Source organism: Manis javanica, chromosome 8 (assembly GCF_040802235.1).
Source record: "Manis javanica isolate MJ-LG chromosome 8, MJ_LKY, whole genome shotgun sequence".
In the NCBI taxonomy this organism is placed as follows: domain Eukaryota; kingdom Metazoa; phylum Chordata; class Mammalia; order Pholidota; family Manidae; genus Manis; species Manis javanica.
In genome coordinates, this window is record NC_133163.1 from 45,138,093 (window position 1) to 45,165,151 (window position 27,059).

The 27,059-nt window shown below is 37.9% G+C and overlaps 1 protein-coding gene across 3 annotated transcripts in view; it reads right to left on the reverse strand.

Annotated features, from left to right (window-relative positions):
• Nucleotides 1-281: 281 nt before the first annotated feature.
• CGRRF1 (cell growth regulator with ring finger domain 1) overlaps nt 282-27,059 on the reverse strand; it is a 47,913-nt gene continuing 21,135 nt past the window's right edge. For 2 of the 3 annotated variants that reach the window (XM_037016488.2, XM_073211226.1), the window contains 5 exons: nt 25,752-25,891; nt 18,526-18,703; nt 18,222-18,369; nt 13,308-13,415; nt 282-13,122 (listed from right to left, as the gene is read on the reverse strand). In XM_037016488.2, the coding sequence (XP_036872383.2) occupies nt 12,802-13,122; nt 13,308-13,415; nt 18,222-18,369; nt 18,526-18,703; nt 25,752-25,891 (895 nt within the window). In that variant the 3' untranslated portion in view covers nt 282-12,801. The remainder of the gene's footprint in view (nt 13,123-13,307; nt 13,416-18,221; nt 18,370-18,525; nt 18,704-25,751; nt 25,892-27,059) is intronic. The other variant, XM_037016489.2, reaches the window with a different exon arrangement.

Below are 27,059 nucleotides of genomic sequence, written 5' to 3' on the forward strand. Positions count from 1 at the left end.
CAAAACCTGAGGTGCTGGTTGGCCCAGGCTGGCAGAAACCAGGCTGGGTGAGCCTCAGGTAAAGCGGTGGGACTCTTGACAAATCTGCTTTCACTTTTCACTAAAGTTCTTACAGGATAGTTTTCAAATTTTCTTCAGTTCCTCAATTTAGAGAATTCTTACAGAAAAAAAATTCTTTAAACCAGTTTTAGGTGAATAGAATACCACTATCCAAAGCACATGAACAATTGTGAGTAGTCATTCTTCAGGAGTCAAACTGGAATATGAATTACACAAGTGTGTCAAATCCATGAAGAAAACAGTTTTTTTATTGTGGTAAAATATACATACAAAACATTAAATTTACTCTTTTAACCATTCTTAAGTATAAAAACCCAGTAGTAGTATGTTCACACTGTTGTGCAACCATCACCACTAAGCATTTCCAGAACTTATCCCATCATCCCAAGCTGAAACTCTGTACCCATTAACAGAATCTCCATTCGCCCCTCCCCCTCAGTCCCTTGTTAACTAGTATCCCACTCTCCACCTCAACAAGTCTGCCTGCACTAGGTGTCTCATGCCAGCAGACTCATATGATACTGTCCTTTTGTGTATGGACCTTCGCACAGTGTATGTGTTCAAGGTTTATCCACATTGTGGCATGTATCAGAAGATCATTCCTTTTTAGGGCTGAATCATACATAGTCTGTGAAGAAAACTTTTGAGACAGCTTTCTCTAGGATGGAGTTAGATGAGGTTATCTCTAGTATTTAGAACACAGGTACACAGTCTTCCTGACTGATTTCTTAATAGTATAATTCAAACCAATTAACTTATACAGTTACTTAAATAAAATATAAATACAAGTAAATGAGCCACAATTCCCAACATGAATGCAGATGGGTTCACACTTCTTAAAAATAAATAAATGTGTGAAGTATTATTAATTATAGTTTTTTTACAGGAAAACATCTCATAAAATGGCATAGACAAATTTTCAAATAAATATAGTCAGAAGGTTAAATGTGAGCATGGCAAAACTAGTCCTATTTATAGGATTTATATAGGTCAGGATTACAACAGTGGGGCCTTAGACCTTTTGGAGGGATAACTTGTCCCAGATTGGCATAAGAAAAAGTAAAAATTACTTGTTCTGGGAGTTATCAGACCTTGGTTATTAATTCAAGAAGTGCCAATACCTTTTTCAACTGAAAGCGCAAATGTATCCACAGGTTTAAATAATTGAAATTTTAAAATGTACGAATCTACAGTCACCTTTCCATAACCTAAACAAAGATCAGACTCCCCTCTCCCCACACCCTTCAAGGCAGCCTCTGGATGAGGAGAGCGATTGCTGGCACCAATAGCTTTCTCCTGACCAGGTACAACTGTTACACCGGATACATACGATTAACTATTTATTAATTCTACATTTGTCACATCCTTGAAAGGTTCCCAGTCAGAAAATGTAGGAGAAACTACCTGGTTACATATTAAGTTTTATTGCCAAATTCCTCAGAACCTTTGTTATGCTAACGTTCACTGGGCCTCTTTCGGAAAGTGCAGCTATGGCGACCCTAAGTTCCCCTGAACCCATTCTTCACAGGTTTTAGAGCTTATAGGTTTGGGATACTTTTGGGAAATGCTGACTGTGATAACAGGCTTGAAAGATGCAACAAAAATGATGGAAGAATTTAAAAATTGTACCTACTGTCATGTGTTTTTCAGGCAATTCAGGAAGGTGACTAGTGATTAAGAGCCTAAGTTTCAGGTGAAACAAAGCAAAGCAAACTGGATTCAAACCCCAACTCTACCACCTAGTGGCTGTGTAACATGGGCTATTGAACCAAAATTGGTCTCACTTTTCTATCTTAGTCAATTGAGCCAGGATTACAGGAGGTAATACCTAGTTGTATCAATCAGAGTACAGCCAGGAAACAAAAACACAATTATTTTATTAGAGATCATTAAAATAAAGAGTTGTTAACTGAAAAGTCAAAAGGAGAGCATAAAGGTATTTCAGAGGTAGCAATTAGGAAGCAGCTACCATCCATAGGACTGGGAAAACGAAGTGAAGAACTTGGAATTAGAAGTTTGGAGGAAGGGCCCTGAAGAATTTGAACATTCTGACCGTTGAGGAGGGCTTGCTGCTGGGCTGGGGCTGGTGTTCTGGGTGGAGTGGTGAACAGGCAGGTTTGGCAAATGTTGGAAGAACTGTCATCTGGATTCAACCACTGCTCCTGGAATCAACCACTGAAGCTAGACTGGGGTGATGCTCAGATGAACAGGAAGCAAGTAAGAAGCCCAGGGGAAACAGACAGGAAAGAGCAATCCTCTCCTCCTGTCTTCCAGGCTCCCTCTATTGCTCTGATTTGCAAAGCCTTACAGGTCAGCCTGCTGGCAAAGCGCACATGTGGTCTGCAGAGTCGTATCCCAGTATTGCAAAGCAGAGAATAGGATGGATTTGGAGCTGAGAGGCAATAGTTTAATTGCTGGCACAAAGAGCTTCGGGCACAGAAAGTATAAGACAGCTCTTCTTCCTCCTCCTAACTTGACTAATTCACTCAATCCTATGCCTGGTACAGATCTGTAGAATTTCTGTAGGCCTAACTGTGATGAAGACCAAAGAGATTAAATGCTGGAGTTCAACTAATTAAATACAACAACCAAGGCAGGCTTACCATCACATCTCAAACTTAAAATGTCTGAAACAGAACTCTCTTGATTCTGCTCCTCCCCCATCCCCCCAAAGGCATTACCCCTCAGTCTTTTAAGAGGGCCACTCAGACAGGGTCACCTCACTGGTTTAACTCTCCCATGTCTTCCCACTGCAAGAAGACAGTCCCAACTCCTGCCCACGGCCAGTAAGGCCTGCCCTCTCTCCAACCCACCCACACTGCTCCTCTGAGGTATAAGTTCCAGCCGCACAGGCCTCTTCTCTATCCTTTTAACACCCAAGCTCTTTTTCACTTTGGGCCATTGTACTTTTCATTTCTGCCACCCCAAATGCTGTGCCCAGGCTTCTGACAGGTTGACTCCCTCTTAACCCTCAGGGCTCATCTCAATTGCAGGTTCTTCAAAGAAACTGTCCCTGACACCATCCCATCTACAGTTGTCTCCTACTTGTTTGTTTTCTTCATGGTATGTAGCATGAACTGTATCACCTTATTTTTTTGTCTACTGTTTATTGTGAGTCTTCCCAATACTGTCCAAGTTCGCTCCATGAGAGCAAGAACCTTGATTTATCTTGTTCATCCTCTACCTCTAGCATCAAAAATACCAGCTAGTCCAAAGCAGACCTTCTAAGTACTTGCTGAATGAATGAATGAATGGTATTCCATGGGATACAAACATGAGTGAGACAGAGCCTGACCTCCAGGCAGCAACAATTTCATGTGAAAAGTAGACACGTGCTCCCAGTTTCACTGACTGTTATCAATCACTTTACCCAAGTCAGAAGCATAAGACTTAACCTAGACTCCTCATCTCCATGATCAAAAATTTATCAAGTTCTTAGATCCTGGATTACTGTTTCTCAACTGGATTATTGTAATAGCATCTTGATCTTGATTTTCCCACCTTTAGTCTTCCTCCATTTCAAACTTTAAAGCATCCTCCAAACTTACATATTTATTTAAAATGATTGATATGTTCTTCAGCTAATCCAGTTAGTAAAATTTAGTTTCTTATGCAGATAAAAATAAACATGAGTTCTAAAATTTTAGATTGCTACACTTCAAACCACCTCCAAAACCGATGTTTCTAAAATGCAAACCTCCCTCAGACTTGGAGGGTGAGGAAAGGCTTCCCAAGGAAAGTGACAAAAAACCAGGACCTGAGAGACAATTAGGTGTTAGCTGGGAAGGGAGAACAGCATGTACAGATCATTCTTGGTTCAGAAAAATGGAAATAGTTCAGACTAGTTGGAGTTTAGGGTAAGAAGGAGAAGACAGAGGGACCGAGGCTGCAGAGATGAGCTATGACAAAATCAGGAAGGGGCTTGATAGGAGTTAAACTTTATCATGGAGTTGAAGAGAACTCATTAAAGGGCTTTAATCTGAAGTGACTTGTTTTATTTTTTTAAAAACAATGGGAAACAAACCCACAGCCAACATCATACTTAATAGCGAGAAGCTGAAAGCTTTTCCATTAAAATTGGGAACAAGACAAGGATTCCCACTCTCCCCAGTTTTCAACATAGTACTGGAGGTCCTAGCCATGGCAATCAGACAACACAAAGAAATAAAAGGCATTCAGATTGGTAAGGAAGAAGTCAAACTGTCACTGTTTGCAGATGACATGATACTGTACATAAAAAACCTTAAAATATCCACTCCAAAACTACTAGATCTAATATCTGAATTCAACAAAGTTGCAGGATACAAAATTAATATACAGAGATCTGTTGCATTCCTATACACTAATGATAAACTAGCAGAAAGAGAAATCAGAAAAACAGTTCCATTCACAATTGCATCAAGAAGAATAAAATACCTAGGAATAAACCTAACCAAGGAAGTAAAAGACCTATACCTTGGAAACTACAAGACACTCATGAGAGAAATTAAGGAAGATACCAATAAATGGAGATACATCCCATGCTCATGGATAGGAAGAATTAATATTGTCAAAATGGCCACCCTGACTAGAGCAATCTACAGATTCAATGGCATTCCTATCAAAATACCAACAAGCATTCTTCAATGAACTAGAGCAAATAGTTCCAAAATTCATATGGAAAGACAAAAGACCCCGAATAGCCAAAGCAATCCTGAGAAGAAAGAATAAAACTGGGGGAATTACACTACCTAACTTCAAGCTCTACTACAAAGCCACAGTAATCACAATTTGGTACTGGCACAAGAACAGGCCCATAGATCAATGGAACACAATAGATAGCCCAGATATAAACCCAAGCATATATGGTCAATTAATATATGATAAAGGAGCCACGGATATACAATGAGGAAATGACAGCCTCTTCAACAACTGGTGTTGACAAAACTGGACAGCTACATATAAGAGAATGTAACTGGATTATTATCTAACTCCATATACAAAAGTAAACTTGAAATGGATCAAATACCTGAATGTAAGTCATGAAATCATAAAACTCTTAGGAGAAAATATAGGCAAAAATCTTTTGAATATAAACATGAGCAACTTTTTCCTGAATGCATCTCCTCAGGCAAGCAAAACAAAATAAAAAATGAACAAATGGGACTACATAAAGCTAAAAAGCTTCTGTACAGCAAATGACACCATCAGCACAACAAAAAGGCATCCTACAGTATGGGAGAATATATTTGTAAATGACATATCAGACAAAGGGTTAACATACAAAATATATAAAGAACTCACATGCCTCAATACCCAAAAAGCAAATAACACAATTAAAAAATGGGCAGAGGATATGGAGACACTTCTCCAAAGAAGAAATTCAGATGGCCAACAGGCACATGAAAAGATGCTCCAAATCACTAATTATCAGGGAAATGCAAATTAAAACCACAATGAGATATCACCTCATACCAGTTAGGATGGCAAACATTCAAAAGACAAACAACAACAAATGTTAGCAAGGATGAGGAGAATCCTACACTGCTGGTGGAAATGTAAACTAGTTCAACCATTGTGGAAAGCAATATGGAGCTTCCTCAAAAAACTAAAAATAGAAATACCATTTGACCCAGGAATTTCACTCCTAGGAATTTACACAAAGAAAACTCAGATTCAAAAAGACATATGCACCCCTATGTTTATTGCAGCAATATTTACAAAAGCCAAGATATGGAAGCAACCTAAGTGTCTGTCAGTAGATGAATGGATAAAGAAGATGTGGTACATATAGACAATGGAATACTATTCAGCCATAAGAAAGAAACAAATCCTACCATTTGCAACAACATGGATGGAGCTAGGGGGTATTATGCTCAGTGAAGTAAGCCAGGCAGAGAAAGACGAGTACCAAATGATTTCCCTCATTTGTGGCGTATAACAACAAAGAAAAACTGAAGGAACAAAATAGCAGCAGACCCACAGACTCCAAGAAGGGACTACTGGTTACCAAAGGGGATGGCGGGTGGGGAGGGAGGGAGAAGGGGATTGAAGGGTATTATGATTAGTACATATGGTGTGTGGGGGGTCATGGGGAAGACAGTGTTGCACAGAGAAGACAATGACTCTGTGGCATCTTACTACATTGATGGACAGTGACTGCAATGAGGGTATGGGGGGAACTCAATAATATGGGTGACTGTAGTAACCACACTGTTTTTCCTGTGAAACCTTCATAAGAATGTTTATCAATGATTCCTTAAAAAATAAATATTTAAAAAAAGAAAAACCAGTGGGAAGACATTGGAGACTGAAATCAAAGAGGTAACCTTTTCTGAGTTGCTCCTTATAGAGTCAGCTGGCTGAATGTGGAGAGTGAATGGGCATGTTGAAGGACAGAAGTCAAGATAGAAGGCCAGGGGACTATTAAGAGACTGCTACAAAGTCAACTAGTTGTGGTGGGAAGCCTGGCTTGGGGAGGGAGAATGGGGGTGGGGAAATTTTGAGAGATGGTAAGAACAAGGTGAAAAAGAGAAGTAAGAAGTGGTGGTCATGCTTCTGGCTCTGGCAGCTGGGTGGGTGATACTATCATTCGTTAAGATGAGGAACTCGAGAAGCAGAACAGGGTTGAGGAGGTGATGAGTTGAGCTATGGACTTGTTAAGGTTGAGGAGCAGTGAGACAAGAGTAGAGAGATATGTGTCTAGGATTCAGAAGAAAGAGTTCTGACCTGAAGATAGCATTTAGGAATCATTACCATAAGAATGGATGGAATCAGCCACAGATGGTAAGAAGACAGCTGAGATCTGAACTCTGAGGTACAGCGACATCTAAAGAATCAGCTGAGGTTGGGAAAGGTATAGTAGAGACTAGGATCAAGGAGTAAGGCAAGTTTAGTAGGTCAGGAAAGAGAGAGACACAGAAATTAGCAATACAAGAGTAGAATCAAGATTTGCTGGCTGACCTGATGTGGGAAGAGGGCAAGAGGCCAGGAGGAGTGAATGTAACTGTGGGGCTTGGGATTGTTGGGAACACAGCACTGTCACTAACCAGGAAGGGAAAATGGAAAAGAGCAGACTTTTGCAGGAAGATGTGTTCTGCCTTGAACATGTTGCAGGTGTCTATGGGTTGGCAATCACTATTAGTCATTTAGAAATGAAAGTGTGAAACTCAGCAAAAGGATATAATGAAAAAGATTTGAGAAGAAACAGCCTAGAAGTAAGAAGTAAGTGTTGAATGCAATACATAAGAGAGAGCATGCACACTAAGCTTTTTGAAAAAAGCAGGTGCACTCTTGACTCCCAGGTGTCTACCTCACTTGCTGCCAGGCATACTGTGGGAATAGTGCTTAGCAGACATTAGTACACTAACTGATGCATGAGGCTATCAGAAAGATAAGAAAAGATGTGATGGGCCACCTACCTCAAAATCATGAAAGAGCTTGAGAGGACAAAGATTCCTGGGCCAGATTCCAGACCCACTGAATCAGAATTTTAAGGGGATGGACCCGCGTATTGGCATTTTTACCTCTCCCCCTCAAAGCAATTCTTAAGCATCCCTGAAACGCATTGAGACATGGTTACACAGAAGCCAAGGGAAGTGAGTTTCTAGGTGGAGACAATGGTTATGTGTAGAATCCTTCAAAGAGACCATGAAGCATGAAGAATGAGAAAAAGCCACTGGGTGAGGTGACTAGGAGTTCACTGGGTATCACTGGGAAATATAGTTCAAGTTGAATAATAGGAATGTAAGAGGCAGAACTAACAGGGAGTGAGAGACACAAAAACAAATGACTAGAGTGTAGAGTTCAGAGGCTTCCAGACTTAGTGTGTTAGGATTACCTGGGAACTTCTGACTTGATATGACTGTAATTGTAACTAGAATTTGTGATTATGATCAGTACCAGCACTGGAGAATCAATTTTTCAAGATGTTTAGAACTAAGGGAAATAGAAAAAGGATGGAAACTAAATAGGAGTCATAAAGATTGAATGGGAAACAAGGTCGAAGGAGAGGCTTTCTTTAGTACTGATAATATCTACCATAATTTGAAGCTGAAGGAAGTACTGTAGATTTAAGACGCAGGAGAGAGGTGTGCCAGGGTTCTTTTGTTTCCTCAGGGACATCACTCTAGCAACTGTTACTACTATCCAAGCATTGTCAATTTTTCCCTCTCTATCGTATCATTCTCAAGGGCATTCAAACATGCTGCTATTTTCTTCCTTCTTAAAATTAAACACTAGCAAACCTATACCCCACACTAGTTAACACAGCATTTCCCTGCTCTTTTTTATAGAAAAATCCACATGAATTGTTTCTATGTGCTGCCTATTCCTCTCCAATCATACTCTTATTTTTTTAAAGGATTTACACCATGTAGTTAATTAACACATGCATCACCTCATGTATATATATATACATGTGTGTGTGTGCAAACATTTCCACTCTCAGCAAATTTCAATGATTAAATCCACTGTATCAACTATAGTTACCATGATTTATACTAGATCCATGGACCTTATTCATCTTTTGTCTGAAAGTTTGTACCCTTTTACCAACATCTCCCTAACTCTTCCTTCCCCTGCCAGCACCTGGCAACCATTTTGTACTCTGTTTCTATGAGTTACTTTTTTTTTTAAGATTCCACAAATATAAGTGATAACACGTGGTATTTGTGTTTCTCTGAATTAATCTCACTTAACATAATGCCCTCAAGATCTATCCATGTGGTAGCAAAAGGCAGGATTTCCTTCTTTCTCAGGGCTGAATAATAATAGTCCTGTGTGTGCATCCAAGGAAAGGAAATCATTATCTTAAAGCGATATCTACATCATTAACATTCACCACGTAATGATTTAAAATAGCCAAGACATAGATACAAGCTAGATGTTCATTGACAAATGAGTGGATAAAGATATCATATATATATATATATATATATATATATATATATGTAGTCATTAAGGCCTCTGCCTAGATATTCACATGGCTCGCTTTCTGGCCTCCTTCAGGTCTGCTAAAATTTCTGCTCAGGCCTTCCTTGACCATTGTATTCGAAGTAGTAATGCCCCTTCCAATCCTTCACACTCCCTGCTCACCCATCCCAGCTTTGACTTCCCCATAGCACTTACTTCCACCTGATATACTGTATCTTTTACTGTCTGTTTCTTACTAGCATGTAAGCTCCATGAAGGCAAGTTTTGCCTATTTTTTTTTCACTGTTGAATCCTCATGCCCCAAAAATGTGTAGTATCTTTGGCATTCAGATGATCAAATGAGTTCAGGGAGCAGAGATGAGATCAAGAACACAAGTAGAGTGCTGGCCTCAAAAGTAGATTACACCATCTCTTTTTGGGAAAAGAGAAAATAATATCTATTGGCTTTGAACATGTAAACAAAGCAGTAACACAATGTCTGTGACACACGGGGCTTATATGAGCTATGCCCCTGGTCTAAGCACTTTGTACTTATTGACTCATATAATCCCCTCAACAGTCTGCAGGTAGGTTCTGTTATTACTATTTTTATAAAAGGAAATTGAAGCAAGTTAGGTTAAGAAACTTGTGCAAGGGGCAAATGACAGAGCTGGGATAAAACCCAAGATAACCTGACTTCATCTTAAACCCCACACTACACTACCTCTTGAAGGTCCTTTGCTGAAAGTGATATATACAGGAATGGTGAGGTACAGGACCTGAGGAGTGGAAGAGGTTTGGAATAGCTATTCGGTAGAGGGCTCATAAGGAAAAAAATTATAGGATTGTCGTGCAGCAGTGAAGGCCTGCATGTAACTAAACAACATGGCTTTGTGGTAGACTCCATTAACTGTCTAGGCTGTGGTAAAGCAGTTAGAAACAGTTCAGCCAAGTTGGTGAGTTGGTGGGGCAGGCTGATAGGTCAAGAAAGCAAGCTAAGATGAATACACATTTGTACTAGTTGATCAAGGAACCCAGGAGTAAGTTAATGAATTAATAGAATAGACTCAGGGACCCAGGAATTAGAAGTCATGATGAGAGGATGAAAAGACTGAGGAGGAATATCATACAGGGAGACAGGAAGAGACAGACAGGGGGATTCAGTGTTCAAATATGAGAAATGAAGTTAGGGAATTATCCAGAGGGATAGGCCTGGTCTGAGGCAGGACTGAGTACAGGAGACTGAAATCATCCCCTCCTGCCCTTCCTAAACCCTAGGTTATCTATGTTGATGCTTCAAATTCCCACAAGCCAAAACAAAGCTCTTCATTCTACAATGAATGGGAAGGCTTGGGAGAAAAATCAGTGACTCATGTTGAGTCCTTAGATAACAGTTTTTAAGTTCCTCCCATAGAGCTGGCTTAGACATGAAGAACACTCACAGGCACCAAGTTGGGAAGAAAGGATCACTGAAGGAGGAGGTAGCTAGTCACCAATCAAATCTGCTTAAAGAAACTGAATGGGATTTTTGAAAAGCAGCAACTAATCTATATAAACTAAGTATTTTATCTAATGATCCAGTCAAATAAAAAGTTTTTATAAATGTTCTTACAGAATGTCACTTATTCACTGTTATTGGTAAATTTTAACATAAACCTCTAGGAGTCCGGGTACCTGTTTTTACTTGATTATTACCAAATCCCTCATATTCATTACCACTGAAGGCAGGAAAAACAATTACTTTAGCTTCAGCAAGAGGAGCTAAGTGCAAATTATCTTTAAGAGCTTTGAAAAATGATGGGTGAATGGATGACAAGGTGATATATACATACAAGGGAATATTATTCAGCCTTAAAAAGGAAGGAAAGTCTGGTACCTGCTAAAATGAAGATGAACCTTGGAGACATGCTAAGTGAAATAAGCCAGTCACAAAAGGACAAATATTGTATGATTCCACTTTTATGAGGTACCTACACGACCTCATAGAGTACAAAAATTCATAAAAAGTAGAATGGTGGTTACCAAAGGCTAAAGGGAGGGGGGATAGGGATCATTGTCTAATGGGTATAAAATTTCAGTTTGGGACAATGAAAAAATTCTGAAAATGGATACTGGTGACAACTGCACACAGTGCAGACGTACTTAATGCTACTGAATTGGACATTTAAGAATAGTTAAAATAGTAAATGTTACATTATGTATTTTTTTTAGAAAGTTATGAGAAATGAAATAAGACTGCAGGTGAAATCTATCTCAGATGTGAAACCAACTACATGTCTTGGACAGTTTAGGTATAAACAGATTTGTAAAGGGAAACAGGATGACTAGGATGGATGAAGTGATACAAGTATTCCCCCAATTTACACCAAACTGGGTTTCCCACATGAACTACCACATTGTTAGCTAACTGCAACAGGGACTATAGCCTTTGACTGTTTTTCAGTGGCAGGGTTGGAACAGAATCTTAGAATTGTCTGAGGGAAGATGTGCTTCTAATAAGCCATCAATGCTCCTTTTAAGTACAAATATTCTGAGTTCAGGAGCCTTGCCTGATTCTCTGTAAGCCAGACCCCTGAAAGGTATCTGACCCCCTAGAAGGTATTTATTATATAGCTATTGAACACAGATAAAAGTTAGATTTAGTTTATAAAATGGGGAATAGGTATGTCTTTCTGAGAGTGTTACATTTGACTGGAATGAAATGATACGTAAAAACAATGGCAGAAAGAAAAGGCATTATTCTTAATACAAACAGGACAAAAAGGCTTGAAAATCTCCCTGAATGTCAGTTGATTTGCCATGACCTAAGTTCTTAGTGAGCTGAAGGTTAGTTTCTTCTCATTTACCTTTATGTTCTTAGTCATTTTGGAAAGAGTAGCATATGGGGCTTTTTGTCCAGCAGGTTCCTCAATTCTTAAGAGGATATAACAAGGGATGAACAAAGTAATTTACTATTCAGAAGGGTGAGGAGTTTATTTGGAATAAAAACACACTAGAAAAAAATAGTTATTTCATTTAGTGGTTTTTCTGGCTCCAAAACCTCTCCAGTGTTGGATGGATTCACTGTGCATGAGGAAATCTAAGGTCAGACATTAAGAGTCTCACAGATCTCCTCTGATAGATCATATTTAATCTAATCTAATTATATTTGGCAATAAATTTAATTATCCAAGAAATGTTATTATCCAAGGTTTACATATCTGCTGCCTATGGATGTGTATCATTTTAATCTACGATATACTGACAACGGTCAAGAGTTGTATCTTGCATTTAAAATTTTGGAAGCTACATTTAAAAATTACTTGTGTTTATGTGACTATGATTATAAGGAAAATCAGAAACCAAATAGATGGATATTTATCAAAACTCATATTTCAGGAAAGGATTTAAAGTTAGAAGCCCTTTCCAATTCCTTTGTAAACTGGGAATCCTACAATTACTTTAAGAAGAATTCCATTTTTTTCCAATTGCATTCCAGATTATGCCAAAGGAAAAACATTTAGAAATCTTAAGACTTTTATCTCCTCAAATTTTAAGGAGATTGCTTTTCAGGATTTTCCTAATCAACATTCTCTGAAATCCTCTAGCTGACAAAAGGCCAAACATTTATATCCTTCTCAAGAATTGAATAAATTTTTATGTATTAACACAGATAGTATTTCAGTATTCACTATATCAAGCAGGAAGGAATGGTTAATTTTCATCATCCATGTACCCTACAAATATGAAGTTGAAATAGAATCTTTCCATTGATGGTCAACACTGTAGATTCCACATTAGGATTAATTCCAAGAACACAAATTTTTGCATCTTCAGTGGAAAGTGTGTTTTTCAGCTGTAACAACACTCTCAATGAGTTTTCAGCTTGTCTTTATCTTGCTCCTTTTGACTGCAAAGTGAAAAAGATTCCTGAACAAACTGCCTGCACATTGGGCACTGCTGAAAATACTTAATGCAGCCGTCACACAAGCAGGTGTGCCTACATGGTAAGAGCACCCAGTTCACAGTGCCATTCTGGCAAACGACACAGTCCTTGCTGTTCTCCTCAGGAGGCTCCACTTCACCCTCAGAAAGTCCAGCCTTTTCTAATAAACTTTGGTCTGTGCTTTTTTCTTCTGCACAGGAAGTGCTGGAGGGAGTGGAGTTATTATTTGCAGACATGAAAAGCTGCTGAAAATCAAAGAAACAAGTTTAAAGATAATAACATGACAATTACTCTTTAAATCGGGGGGTCATAAGAGCTGCTGAAATATCATTAACTATATTATATTTACACAAAATATCTCTTTAAAGATGGTTATTCTTTGAAACTGCAAACAAAAGAGACAGAGATAAGACTACAGGATACAACTTACCTTAAGATCATGAAATTGCCCTTGAGCCAGGAGCAAATACTGATATAATATTCTACAGGAAAGTTTATAAGTCTTGTCAGGAATATGAATTACTGACACCATGGAAATCTAAAATAAAAATTGAACACCGGTCAGTACTTAACCTCTTTATATTATCACAGATGAGTGAAAAATGTTTCTCAAATAATAAAAGGCTGATAAATTAGAAAACTTACAATAATTTATTTAAACCACAATCACCAAAGATGAACCATTTAGTGACATTTTTGCCAGAGTTATTTTAATTATACTCAAATTTGCAAATTTAATGTGATCCCAACAAAAATACCAGTGAGCTTTTTTATAGAGCTGTAAGTTGACTCTAGAACTTTCATATGGTAAAATAACACATAAAAATAGCTAGGAAAACACTGAAAAGAAAGCTATGAGGGGGAACTAAGCCCAGACAGATATTAAAACATACTACAAAGCCTCTAATATTAAAACACTGTGGTACTGACAATGAATAGACAAATGGCTGGAGCAGAATAAATAGCCCAGAAATAGACCAAACTCAAACATGATAAAGGTGGTCATCTCAAATCATGGTACAAAGATTATTCAGTGCAAGATTATTTGTTATTACAGAATACTAGAGACTACCTGACCATCCTACCACAGAAGACTGGCTACACAACTATGGTTCCTGTACACCCTATATATGATGGAGTGCTATGCAGCTGTGGAAAAGAAGAAAAATCTGAGGAAGATCTCTAGAACTGATCTGGAGTCATTTCCAGATGATGTTATGAGGTGAAAAAAGCAAGAACACATACAGTGTGTTCTTTTGTATAAGAAAGAATGGAAAATAAGAAATATATGTATCTGTATCATCTTATTACAAAAAGAAACACAGGAAAGATAAATCAGAAAACTGTGAACTTGTTTATCTATAGAACTAGGGCATGTGAGAATGCGGGGCAATGATGAGGGCAACATCTGAGTACCCCTTTTTATACAGTTTTTTGACTTTGGGGAGAACTAATCCAAGTAATTTATGAGCACACAGTTTGACCATAGACCCTCAGTCTTGGGCAGGAAGTAGGGAGACAGCAGTTTGAGCACCAAAATACAGTTGACCCTTCAATAACCCGGGTTTGAACTGCACAGGTTCACTTAAATGTGGATGTTTTTCAATTAATATATTGGAAAATTTTCAGAGATTTGTGACAATTTGAAAAAAATTCATTTCCTCTAGCTTATTTTATTCTAAGACTACAGTATATAATACATATAAAATATGTGTTAATCAACTTTATGTTACCGGTAAAGCTTCGGGTCAACAGTATAGGCTCTTAACAGTTAAGTTTTGGGGGAGTCAAAGTTATACATGGATTTTTGACAGCATAGGGGTTGGTTCCCCTAAACTCCACATTGTTCCAGGGTCCTGTAATTAAATCCTGTAATGAATTATAAACCACTAGAGGAAAAAGGAATTCATGAAGCCTTAAGGCTAGCATATTAAATAAATGGGATGTCTCTTCCCTATAGTAGAATCAGGATGGGGGGCTGGCTAGGGGCTGGAGTTGGAAAATAATAATTTTACAGCCATCATGGTAAAGATAAAATCTGGTTAGAATCATCGGTGGGTATTAAATCCAAGGGGAAATTCTGATAGAGAGCAGGATATTGGCATGGTCTTAAAGTGCCTCCCCACAGATGAGAAAAAGAGCCTCCCCAGGAAGGGAGGAGAACCTCTGATGGGGGGCCAGGAGAGCACGCAGCAGGACCTTCGCAGCCCACTGACGGAAGACACCGACCTGCAAGCTGACCATGACAGAACAGCAGGTGGACAGAATGAGGACTGCTCAATCTTACAAAAAGGGGGTGCATATGTTGCCATACTCTTTAAATGTCGTACTAATGTCCTAAAAAACCAAGGCCATAGCAATGCTCTAGATTGAAGGAGGCTAAAGATAGATGACAAACACAGTATCTGACTCTAGACTAGAATTTGTATTGGAGGGGACACTTGTAGAGAATACTGTTAGGTCAAATGACAAATTGGAATACAGGTAATAGGGTGGATAAAATATTATATCAATGATACATTTATAAAGTTAATAACTATTGTGGTGATCAAGAGAACACCTCTATTATTAGGAAATACGTGCTAAAGTATTTAGCGGCACTGATCATGTATTCAGCTTATTCTCAAATCACTTACATGCACGCATACATATGCATGGACGCATAACGCAAACAGTACAGACGTTAACAATTAACAATAGGGGATCTGGGCAAAGGGCATATGGGTATATTTTTTACTTTTTTATTTTTGCAAGTGTTCAAAATTATATACAAAATTATCTGAAATTACTATCATGCTAGTTGTAAATATATATGTAGATGTAAATATGTATTTGATATGGAAAAGATGTTCAAAATATAAAATGTAAGCAGGTCATAAAATAGTATGTATAATTTGATCCCATTTTGTTTAAAAATGACTTGTATAAAAGTCTAGAAAGACACAGACAAATATTCACAATACATATCTTTGGATGATAGAATACAGGTGATTATACTTTTTCCCTTTGGGCTTACCTAGATTCTGTTCTAATTCTATTTCCTGCCATAATCATGTATTATTTTAGTAATACAGAAAACAAACTAAGTGAAAATGAAAAAAACTTCCAAGTCAAAATCTTGCAATAACAATCTTGCTTTCCTTTATCTACCTAAAATAACACATTAGTTTCTAGCAAAACTATGTGTCATTTTTTATTATTACAATAGGAAAGAGTTTCTTTCTTTCTTTCTTTTTAGACTTAGGGTTTCTGATCCCCAGGTAAAATACTAAAAAACAAAATGCTCGGTTTGCTTTTAAAATTAGGAACAGAGATCATTAATACAAAATATTTACCATTCACACACACACACACACAAATATGCATTAGTTCCAGTATTAGGCACAATTTGAGAGATAAGAGATGGAGAAGCAAGATTAATAGGAAAAAGGACGGAACCTTCTAAGGACAAAAGACAGAGAAGAGGCCAGGCAGGGCGACCCTACCATATGCAGGAAAAGAGAAAGGTTGGTAGGCTTTGGGGGCCAGGCACCCCGGCTGCTCTGTAGGAAGAAGCCTCCCCTTACTGCAGATGGGCCCCACCGTCTCCACTCCAGTTGCATAGAGGACCTGATAACAAATCTTTCTGTTTACAATGCCATTGAAGTGTACACTGAAAAGTGGTTAAAATGGTCAATTTTATGTTACATATATTTTACCACACACACACACACACACACACACACAGTCCTCCTCTGTTCAGAATAAGGAAGAAAGTCAGAAAACAAAGAAGACCTTGAGTGCCTCAAGTAGACAGAGGGCCCCATCAGTGAGGGGAAAGGAGCCACAGGGAGTCGGGTGGGAAGGGGGCAGAACCAACCCTTTTGTTCTGAATGACAGGAGGGAGGCAGGGAAGCTTACAAGACATGGTGGACACAGTGCTACTAAGAGAAGGGTCACCCTGCCTTCTCTTAGAAGAACGCACAGGCCAGAACTGTGGCACACCGGCTTAACGGGTCTTACATCTCTGCAGCTGAAGTGGGTGGGAGGGACGGAGGGACAGAGGGGGAACCCAGCTCCCCGTGAACACCGCCCCTGCGCATGCAGCTATGGACCTGTGCTGTCAGGCTCTCTGAGGCTCACTGACATTGCTTGGTGCAACTTTTTTTTTCACTTATCAAAGTTACTGAGCACCTATTGTCTTCCAGGCAAATGTTACGTTCTGGAAATACACTCCTGTAAGCATGACTTTTATTTGGAAAAAACAAACTGACTTTAGCTCATGGAATTTCAATTTGATAAGGTTAAAATCCCAAAAAACTAGAGAGGCATAACTGTAGATAAGCAGGGTCTAGATATCCCAGTATGGGTCTGTCACCTTCCAAAGCTCAATGCACACCTGTTTTGAGGAGATTCCTGTTGGAAAAAAAGGGTACTGGTGCAGGATAACAAAGGCTCAGAATCAAGCCCTGGTTCCATCTCTTACTTCCTGAATAATTGGAATTTTTCCTCAGACTCTTTTTCAGTCTTTAAGAAGGATATTTGCCCTAACATACTAGGTTGTTCGAAGGAATAAATCAGTTAATGTTAGTCAATGTACTTTGCATATTACAAAGTTGTTATCATATCTTTATTAACACACATATCTATATCATGCACTTCAGAAAAGTAGTTAATTGTGTATAAGGGCATTCTTACCATGGTATGATTTCACCAAGTGTCTACCTCATGTATAAGCTTCTACCATAGAGGAATAATGGCTCAGGTCCTCTTAGATCTCTAAAATGCTTTTATCTACCTAATAGGGATAAGCTACCAGACTAAAGAAATTATTAGCATATAATGAGAAAAGGAGATTACTATAATTGCTGAAAATACAGGGACCAAACACATACAAGATGTAGGTGCCTCTGGGGCTATGATGGAAATAAGATAACTGTAAGCATGCAAAGCAAAGAGTTCATACTGTCTTAAAATTGAGCACTTTACATCATTACAATTTGTTCAGGGCCAAAAATGTTAAGAATAAACATGCTTTCCAACAGACTTTTTCTGCATACCAAACACAGAACACAGAATGATGAAACTAACTTATTTCAACTATAATATATCTTTTATTTTCTAAATAAAATCATTTCTTACAACCCATATGGGAAAAAAACAAGTCCTACTTTGCAGGAGCCATTGCACATATAAAAATCATAGAGGTATATTTCTCATGTATTCATTTTTCAAGAAAAGTGTGTCCAGGCCAAATATATATCCTCAAAAATAAAAATAAAACTTTTTCTATTTCACCACATAATTAGTAGCCACCATCCAAATCACTTCAAAGTAATGCTTCCAGAATTTTTAAATTACTTACAATATCATAAATTTCTCGGTCATCCTCATCAGCTAGAGTCAACAGCACTACCAACGGATAGCGGGATCTGGGCACTGTACCAAAGTCTTCAGTTTTAATATCTCTTGGTAACTGGCAATATATTTCTTCTTTGCTCTCTTTTTTAATACTTCGTAAAGATGTAAAGGTAAATTGTCACTATAATCAAAAACAGAGTAATATACCAAGGGTGACCAATAACAACTTAACAACACTTTATTTTATCCATAAAAAGCCTAATGTTAAAATTTTCATCTGCTAATGGATATATCAGATAAAAGGATACAAATACTGTTCTTGATAGAGATATTCACTGTACAGAGCATCTTCCAGTGCTCGAGGAGTGCTTATTCGGAAACAATGGAAGGGCTTCTGCAGAGCTTCATATAATTTTTGAACACTGCACCCCCAGTAGCATGTAAGAAGGCTATCTTCAAGACAATCTGTTGTCAAAGTTATACCAGCTGTAGGAAAACAAGACAAAGAGAAGAAAATTACCTAATGTAATTTCCAATAAAATAATACCTAATGAGTAATAAAAGCTTCCTTCTGGATGCTGGCCAGGCTGAAGTGTATGTGCCTATAAAAGAACTCATTAAAGGGTATGAGCCTATAAATGAAAGAACTGGTCTCTAAAACAAGAGATATAAAAAACTCAATGTCTATACAATTTTGAAGTGCTCTCAGTAAACTCCTTCTTACCACCTATATACATTTATGCTTGGAAATGATCAATTCTGGAGGAGGGGCATGACTTCAAGACTTTTCCCACATAGATTTTAAAAACTGAAATACAGTTCACTACTGATAACCTACAACTCCAATAGTGTATGTAATCCTAACTCCAAGAAACAGTGGAGCTGTCTCCAAAAGTGAATATACACAACCTTGTAACTACAAGAAACAGAGCAGAGCTGTTTGGGAAGTGGATACATACAACCTATGGGGTCCACAAGATGATCACTGGAATAGGAAAAATATTAAAAAGAAATTGGGCTTCACTAATATTAGTATACACATTGACAACGCTACACCCATCACACAGTTAAGGTCCCAGGCAATATACAAAATATCCTGAGGAAAAGAGTGGGGATCCCAGAACAGGGAGGGCTCAACAGTGGTGTCTTCACTCACTTGTTTGCTTTCAGCACTAATAAAACATAATTTGAGTGAACCTGATTAAATGGATATATAAATTATAAGCAGACATAAAAATCATATAGTTTTAATTATTGAACATTTACATAGGACTTATTATTTACTACCTACATGACTTTTTCCCCTCACTCATGGCAGCTGTAGTAATATCAAGTTCAAGGGCAGCAATATTCAGCACCTCTTGCTGCCAGCAGTGCAAGCCGCAGCACCCAGGATGCAGTGGCCGTGGTGCACTGCTGGACCGAGAGGGCAGTTTCAGGCATTGGTCCTAGCTAGTCAACCTTAGCCTCTGACTCTGGCTCTTCAAACCTTACAGAAAATTCTGTAAGCTACCCAATATCCTTTTATTGGAATCATTTCTGTTGCTTGCAAATGGGAATTCTGCCTGACAGGTTTTTTAAAAAGGTGATCAAGAGTATGTGCTGGGAGAAGATGCCTAAACACTAATAGGTGCTCCACAAAATACCAAAACCTGATTGAGTTTTTCACTTTTCTTCCCATTATTTAGTAGTATGTACACAGGATCTCAGATTCTGAGTATGTATTATAGCAATTTAGGAATATAGCAAATTAGGGCAATTTCTAATCATAGTTAAGCAAAAATTTTAATTGTCAGGAACTTTGCATAGGGGGTAATTGGATCAGAATTTGATTTCAAATTTTTATTCTATTTCAATCATCATGTATTAATTCAAGAATGGAAAATTCAATTGGCTATTTTTTTCAATTAGTATTAAATAACTGAAGAACACTCCATTTTTACAAATTTTTAAAATATGTATACTAAAACTCACACATACTTTTCTCAATGCCACTACAGAATCACATGATTTGAGGCAAGAAAAAAGGTTGGAAGTAGACAGAAAAGGGAAAAGCAGAAAAAGCATATTTTAAAAAGTGGAAAAAGAAAAAGAAATCCAGAAAATGATTTAATATTATTGTATTACTGGCAAAATGTGAAAAATGTGAAAAGATGTATATATGGAGCACTAGTTCTATCAAAATGCTAGAATCCACCCAAATGACCATCATAGGGGATTAATATAGTATAGGAATACTCTATAATAAAGTACTATGGAGTTCTTAAAAAAGAATTAAGGCATGTCAAAATAACTGTATATACTACTGTGGAATGATCTTCAGAATATAATGTTAAATGAAAAAAGCAAGGTGGAAAAAAGTATATATAGTATGCTACTGTTTATCTCACAGGAGAGAATAGCCATAAGTACATGTTTGTTTAAAGTAAAAAAGAACAATGGAAGGATAAGCCTTAAATTACAGAACATATGAAACCACCTAGTTTATTTGCTTTGTAATAAGAACCAGAGTTCCAGAGATTCAGAACTGCATGAAAGAACTTGTTTACAGACTTTGTATACTTGCCTAAAATGGGGAGAGTATCAAGACAAATGACAACTAGATATTAATCAGACTTGAACATACTATGTCTCTGAAATTAATTACATGTTAATGAAAAAGAACTATAGAATCTATAAAGTTCTCCTCACAATCTTTCATAAGCTTATCCATTACACAGACTAAGAAGAGAAAGTATTGATTTATACTAACTGATTATAGTTCAAACACCTCTAAGCAAAACAATTCTCCCTTTAGTTTTTCCCACTTTTTCAAAGAGAGTTCCCATTCTTACATTTTTCTAGCCTTCTTTTAAAATTCAGTGCACACACAATGCCACCTTAGATCAAAAGCAGAGTTGGGACATAGCCTTAAGTCAGAAAATTCAGAATCCAAATCAAGTGGAGCAGCATGCATCATTTCTCTCAACCTGCCCTTACCTGCCTAGTTGTTATCTGTGTAAGAGACAGCCTTGCAACAAACTGAAGTAAGGACTACAGTCAAACAAACTGAGTTATTATAAAAGGAGAAACTGTGGGGCAGAAAAGCCAATCTTCTTGAACAAGAATTCCTGAAAAAAAAGAATTAATGTACAAAGAGATCATGCATGAGGATAATAAAACCAGAGTATTGGGAGACAGAGATTTCAGGTTATAGGGAATAGGGGTTCACAATCCCTCTGAAGATGCTAATCCTCTTTCTTTATGTGAGCTCTTACCAGGGTGAATAAGCCAAAATACAAGAAAGCTGTTTGTAAAAGGACTTCAGAATCCCTGAACCAAATGAACTCAACTCAACTAATATATCCTGAGTACCTACTTTAAATTTCATTAAAGCCTCTACATTGGGGACATAGGAACATCTTAAATCCAAACACAATATCCTTACATAGTATAAAAAAAATTCCTAACAACTCACTCCTAGTAAACAGGACTAAATGACTAAGATTAAAACTGATTATCTGGCTTATTTTCAAGTAAATCAGGTCTCCAGATATTCTGCCTCCCACCATTATGTGCCAGGTACCTTGGGTAGAGTGGTGGAAAAAAAGCCCTGAATTTTAAAATTATCTGCATATAAAGTGAAATAACTTTTCAAGATGTCAGAATTACTGCTCAGAATATTATTTCAATGTCCTGGCTAGCCAACTTTACTGACACTCACTGTTTCAGTTTAAACAAATGAATTTTATTCTGCTGAGTACAATTTCCATCCAAAGTCTTCTCCTATTTCTCCATAAATGACAAATAATGAATGATATGCATTGGTATTTTAAAAATTAAAATACTTCAATAAGTATGCTATAAGTCCACACATTTAACTTTTTTTTTTTCATGTACTTCAGTAAAGCTACTATTGGTTAGCATCTAGTGTGCTGGGCATAGCTGAAAGATCTTCTACTAACTGAGTATTTTTCCATTTGCTTCTGACATTTATGGGAGGGGGTGTGATGGTTCTGTTTGAGACTCTTTCAGCCTGGAATGATTTCCTCACACTTTCTAGCTCACAAGTGTCCTGTGTGTGACTGCTGACAATATATCAGTTCTTACTTTCTCAGCATTTCCAGGCTTGTGGAAATGCATTGCAGGAAGGAAGGCTTTGGACTGGTACATTTTTTAATTTAATTTATTTTATTTTGATATCATTAATGTACAATTACTTGAACAACATTATGGTTACTAGACTCCCCCTATTATCAAGTCCACCCCAAAAACTCCATTACAGTCATTGTTCACCAGTGTAGTAAGATGCTATAGAGTCACTACTTGTCTTCTCTGTGCTATACTGCCTTTGCTGTGTCCCCCCCCACCCCCCGCTACATTATGTGTGCTAATTTTAATGCCCCTTATTCCCCTTTATCCCTCCCTTCCCACCCATTCTCCCCAGTCCCTTTCCCTTTGGTAACTGTTAGTCCATTCTTGGGTTCTATGAGTCTGCTGCTGTTTTGTTCCTTCTGTTTTTTCTTTGTTCTTATACTCCACAGATGAGTGAAATCATTTGATACTTGTCTTTCTCAGCCTGGCTTATTTCACTGAGCATAATATCCTCTACCTCCATGTTGTTGCAAATGCTAGGATTTGTTTTCTTCTATGGCTGAATAATATTCCATTGTGTATATGTGCCACTTCTTCTTTATCTATTCATCTACTGATGGACACTTGGATTGCTTCCATTTCTTGGCTATTGTAAACAGTGCTGCAATAAACATAGGAGTGCATATGTCTTTTCCAAACTGGGCTCCTGCATTTTTAAGGTAAATTCCTAAGAGTGGAATTCCTGGGTCAAATAGTATTTCTATTTTTAGTTTTTTGAGAAACATCCATACTGCTCTCCACAATGGTTGAACTAATTTACATTCCCACCAGCAGTGTAGGAGGGTTCCCCTTTCTCCACATCCTCGCCAACATTTGTTGTTGTTCGTCTTTGGATGTTGGCCATCCTAACTGGTGTGAGGTGATATCTCATTGTGGTTTTAATTTGCATTTCTCTGATGATTAGCGATGAGGAGCATCTTTTCATGTGCCTGTTGGCCACCTGAATTTCTTCTTTGGAGAAGTGTCTGTTCAGCTCATTTGCCCATTTTTTAATTGGCTTATTTGCTATTTGTTTGTTGAGGTGCATGAGCTCTTTATATAATTTGGATGTTAACCCCTTATTGGATATGTCATTTATGAATATATTCTCCCATACTGTAGGATGTCTTTTTGTCTATGATGGTGTCCTTTGTTGTACAGAAGCTTTTTAGTTTGATATAGTTCCACTTGTTCATTTTTGTTTTTGTTCCCTTGCCCGGCGAGATATGTTCATAAAGAATTTGCTCATGTTTATGTCCAAGAGAGTTTTGCCTATATTTTTTTCTAAGAATTTTATGGTTTCATAACTTACATTCAGGTCTTTGATCCACTTTGATTTTACTTTTGTATATGGGGTTAGACAATAATCCAGTTTCATTCTCTTACATGTAGCTGTACAGTTTTGCCAACACCAGCTGTTGAAGAGGCTGTCATTTCCCCATTATATATCCATGGCTCCTTTATTATATATTAATTGACCATACATGCATGGGTTTATATCTGGGTTCTCTATTCTGTTCCACTGGTCTATGGGTCTGTTCTTGTGCCAGTACCAAATTGTCTTGATTACTGTGGCTTTGTAGTAGAGCTTGAAGTCAGGGAGCATAATTCCCCCTGCTTTATTCTTCCTTCTCAGGATTGCTTTGGCTATTCGGAGTCTTTTGTCATTCCATATGAATTTTAGAACTATTTGCTCTAGTTCATATGAATTTTAGAACTATTTGCTCTAGTTCATTGTGTACTGGTACATTTTTTAACTCTCTGTCCTGCTCAAGAGCCAGATGGGACATGATAGCAGGTCCAAGCGCATGGCCACAGAGGTCAACACTGATCCACCACTATTCTGCACATCTGAATCAGGCATGCTTTCTAAACAGCTACTTTTCTCTGCCATATCTTAAAATTTGGTCTTCCCAAGTTAAAAATGTCAGAATGACCTCCTTATCCATCAGAAAGCAGGAAAATGGTCCTTATTTCCCTTCAATTCATTGGTAATGGCAGAGTATTTACAGCAGAGGAAGAAAAAGAAATTTTGTACTTTTTCATTATAAATTAAGATTTACTTAAGGTTGATAATCCCTATTGACTAAGTACATTGATTTTTGAGAAATGATTCTGGAAGTTAGTGGCAGGAAGGTAACTAGACAAGGATGGCCACAGAAGCCAAGGGAGCAGGGTGCCAAGAAGGACTGGCTAACTCTGTTAAACACTGCAGAAACAGCACTAACACAGGCCCAAGAGCACCCACTACCCACTAGATTTTATAACTGCTAGGGGTTGAAGGTGGGGGCAGAAGTAGTAACTGGTGATCTTGGAGAAAGCCATTTCAGTAGAGGGATATAGGCAAAAATCAGACTGCATTGATCTGTGGAGTAAAAGGAAAGCAGGCTAAGAGGAGAAGGCAAATGCAAAATGGCTTTTTAGAACTCTGGCTGTGAAGGGAAATAGGTAAGTAGCTAGAATAAGTTGAAAAGTTGAGAAAGTTTTGGGTTGTTTGCTTTTAAGATACCAGAAAGGTGAGCAAGTGAAAAAGGTGATAGGGTCTCAGCCCAGAAATCTTTGCAGAGCTTCAAAACTTTATCTAGAACTGCCCACTCTACAACCCTATTTAACTATCACAAAAGCATTTCAAAGTCCAGAAGTTCAAAATGAATGTATTACCTTTCTTCCAAAACCTGCTGTTCCTCCTGTAATAGGATCTATGAAGGGTCTGTGCAAAGAACCTGAGTATTCCTCTACTCTTCTTTTCTGTAGGATGTCTTTTTGTCTATGATGGTGTCCTTTGCTGTACAGAAGCTTTTTAGTTTGATATAGTATTTTACTATAAAATCCACCTTGTATTTTATCCATAACAAACTACTTACTATTTCTCTAATGCATTATTCTGTTTTTTCCTCAGTACTTTGTTCATGCTTCTTTGAGAACCTAGAATTTCTCCCCAATCCTAAAATATAAACACCTACTTATCTTTCAAGACTCTACTCAAAAAAAGAAAAAATAAAGATACTCAGCACATTCTTCTTTTATGAAGCTTTTCCTGAATATGCCTCACCACCTTAGCAAATTTAACCCTTTCACCCTTCCTTCCTTCTTCCTTCCTCTCTCCCTTCATTCCTTCCGCCTTGCACTGAAATCCAATGAAAACTGCACTGTGTCCTAATACATTTTTCTTATTAACATCTGTGCTACTTCATTCTTCTCATGCAAATGCGTCTGTTTCCTGGTTGCTAAGTTCCTTAGGAGCAAGGTTTCTGAATTACTAGTCTTTGTATAAGTAGTATGTAGAATAGCTCTGGAACAAAATAAGTGCTCAATAAATGTTTGCTAAGTCTAATGATGAGAAAGCAACAGAGAAAGAAAATTAAAGGGCTAAGAAAGGGGCATAGAAAATGAGAAAAATCTTTGAAAAATAGCCACTGACTTGCAATTGAAGCTGAGGATGGATTAATGATTTCTAAGCCAAAAGGATTCTTGACTTGTCTCATTTGCTTTTTGAAAACTCTTGAGTTGAACTGGGTCTCTTCCGAGTTTCTGAGAATTACTGGAACATCCCAGCCAAACCTAAGAAAGGTAAAAATATAATAATACATAATTTTAACAAATGTCAAAACTGCTATATGTAAAGTATGTTGTACTTTAGTTTATTTCTTTTGACATAAGTGTCAGAAAAAGACATTAAGTTACTCAATTTACATAATATTGCAGAATTAATCTAGAACTTAGAACTGAGAGGTTAGAGGTCCCATAGAATTGCACATCTTGTTCAGCTGGCTGAACAAACATATTTGTGAACAGAAGGAGCTCTATTGTTAACGTTATTCTTAATAACCAAGGAGTATAGTGATTACAGATAAATTGGACCTAAACACCTACTTATCTTTGCAGAGCTTCAACTTATGTTCAACTTTGCAGAGCTACTTATGTTTTGCAGAGCAAAAACATGGTAGAATTATCTAGTTTTTAAAAAACAAATACATATTTAATATGCATACTATATGGTATTATTTATGGACAAATGAACTTTAAAATGCCAAATATAACACTTTATGTAACATATTTTCTACTTTTAAATTTTGCATAAAAATATGATAATACGGGGAGGCGGAGCCAAGATGGCACGTGAATAGAGCAGAGGGACTCTCCTCCCAAAACCACATAGAATTATGAAAATATAACAAAGACAACTTCCTAAAATAGAGACCAGAGAACACAGGACAACATCCAGACCACATCCACACCTGCGAGAACCCAGCACCCCATGAAGGGCGTAAGATACAAGCCCCGGCCCGGCGGGACCTGAGCGCCCCTCCCCCCGGCTCCCGGCAGGTGGAAAGAAACTGGAGCAGTTTTTTTTCTTTTTCTTGGCGAGTGCTTTTTGGAAGCCTTAAAGGGACAGGGACCCCAATACCAGGGAAACAGGGCAGTAATGCCGGTGAGCGGGTGCCTGAGACCAGCGCCTGAGGACAAAGAAAATCGCACGATTTTCCCTTTTTTTTTGGTGAGTGCTTTTTGGAAGCCTTAAAGGGACAGTGACACCAACACAAGGGAAACAGGGCAGCAAGACTGGTGAGGGGGTGCCTGAGACTGACACCTGAGGACAAAGAAAATCGCGCATTTTTCCCTTTTTCTTTTGGCGAGTGCTTTTTGGAAGCCTTAAAGGGACAGGGACCCCAATACTAGGGAAACAGGGCATCAAGACAGGTGAGCAGGTGCCTGAGACCGGCGCCTG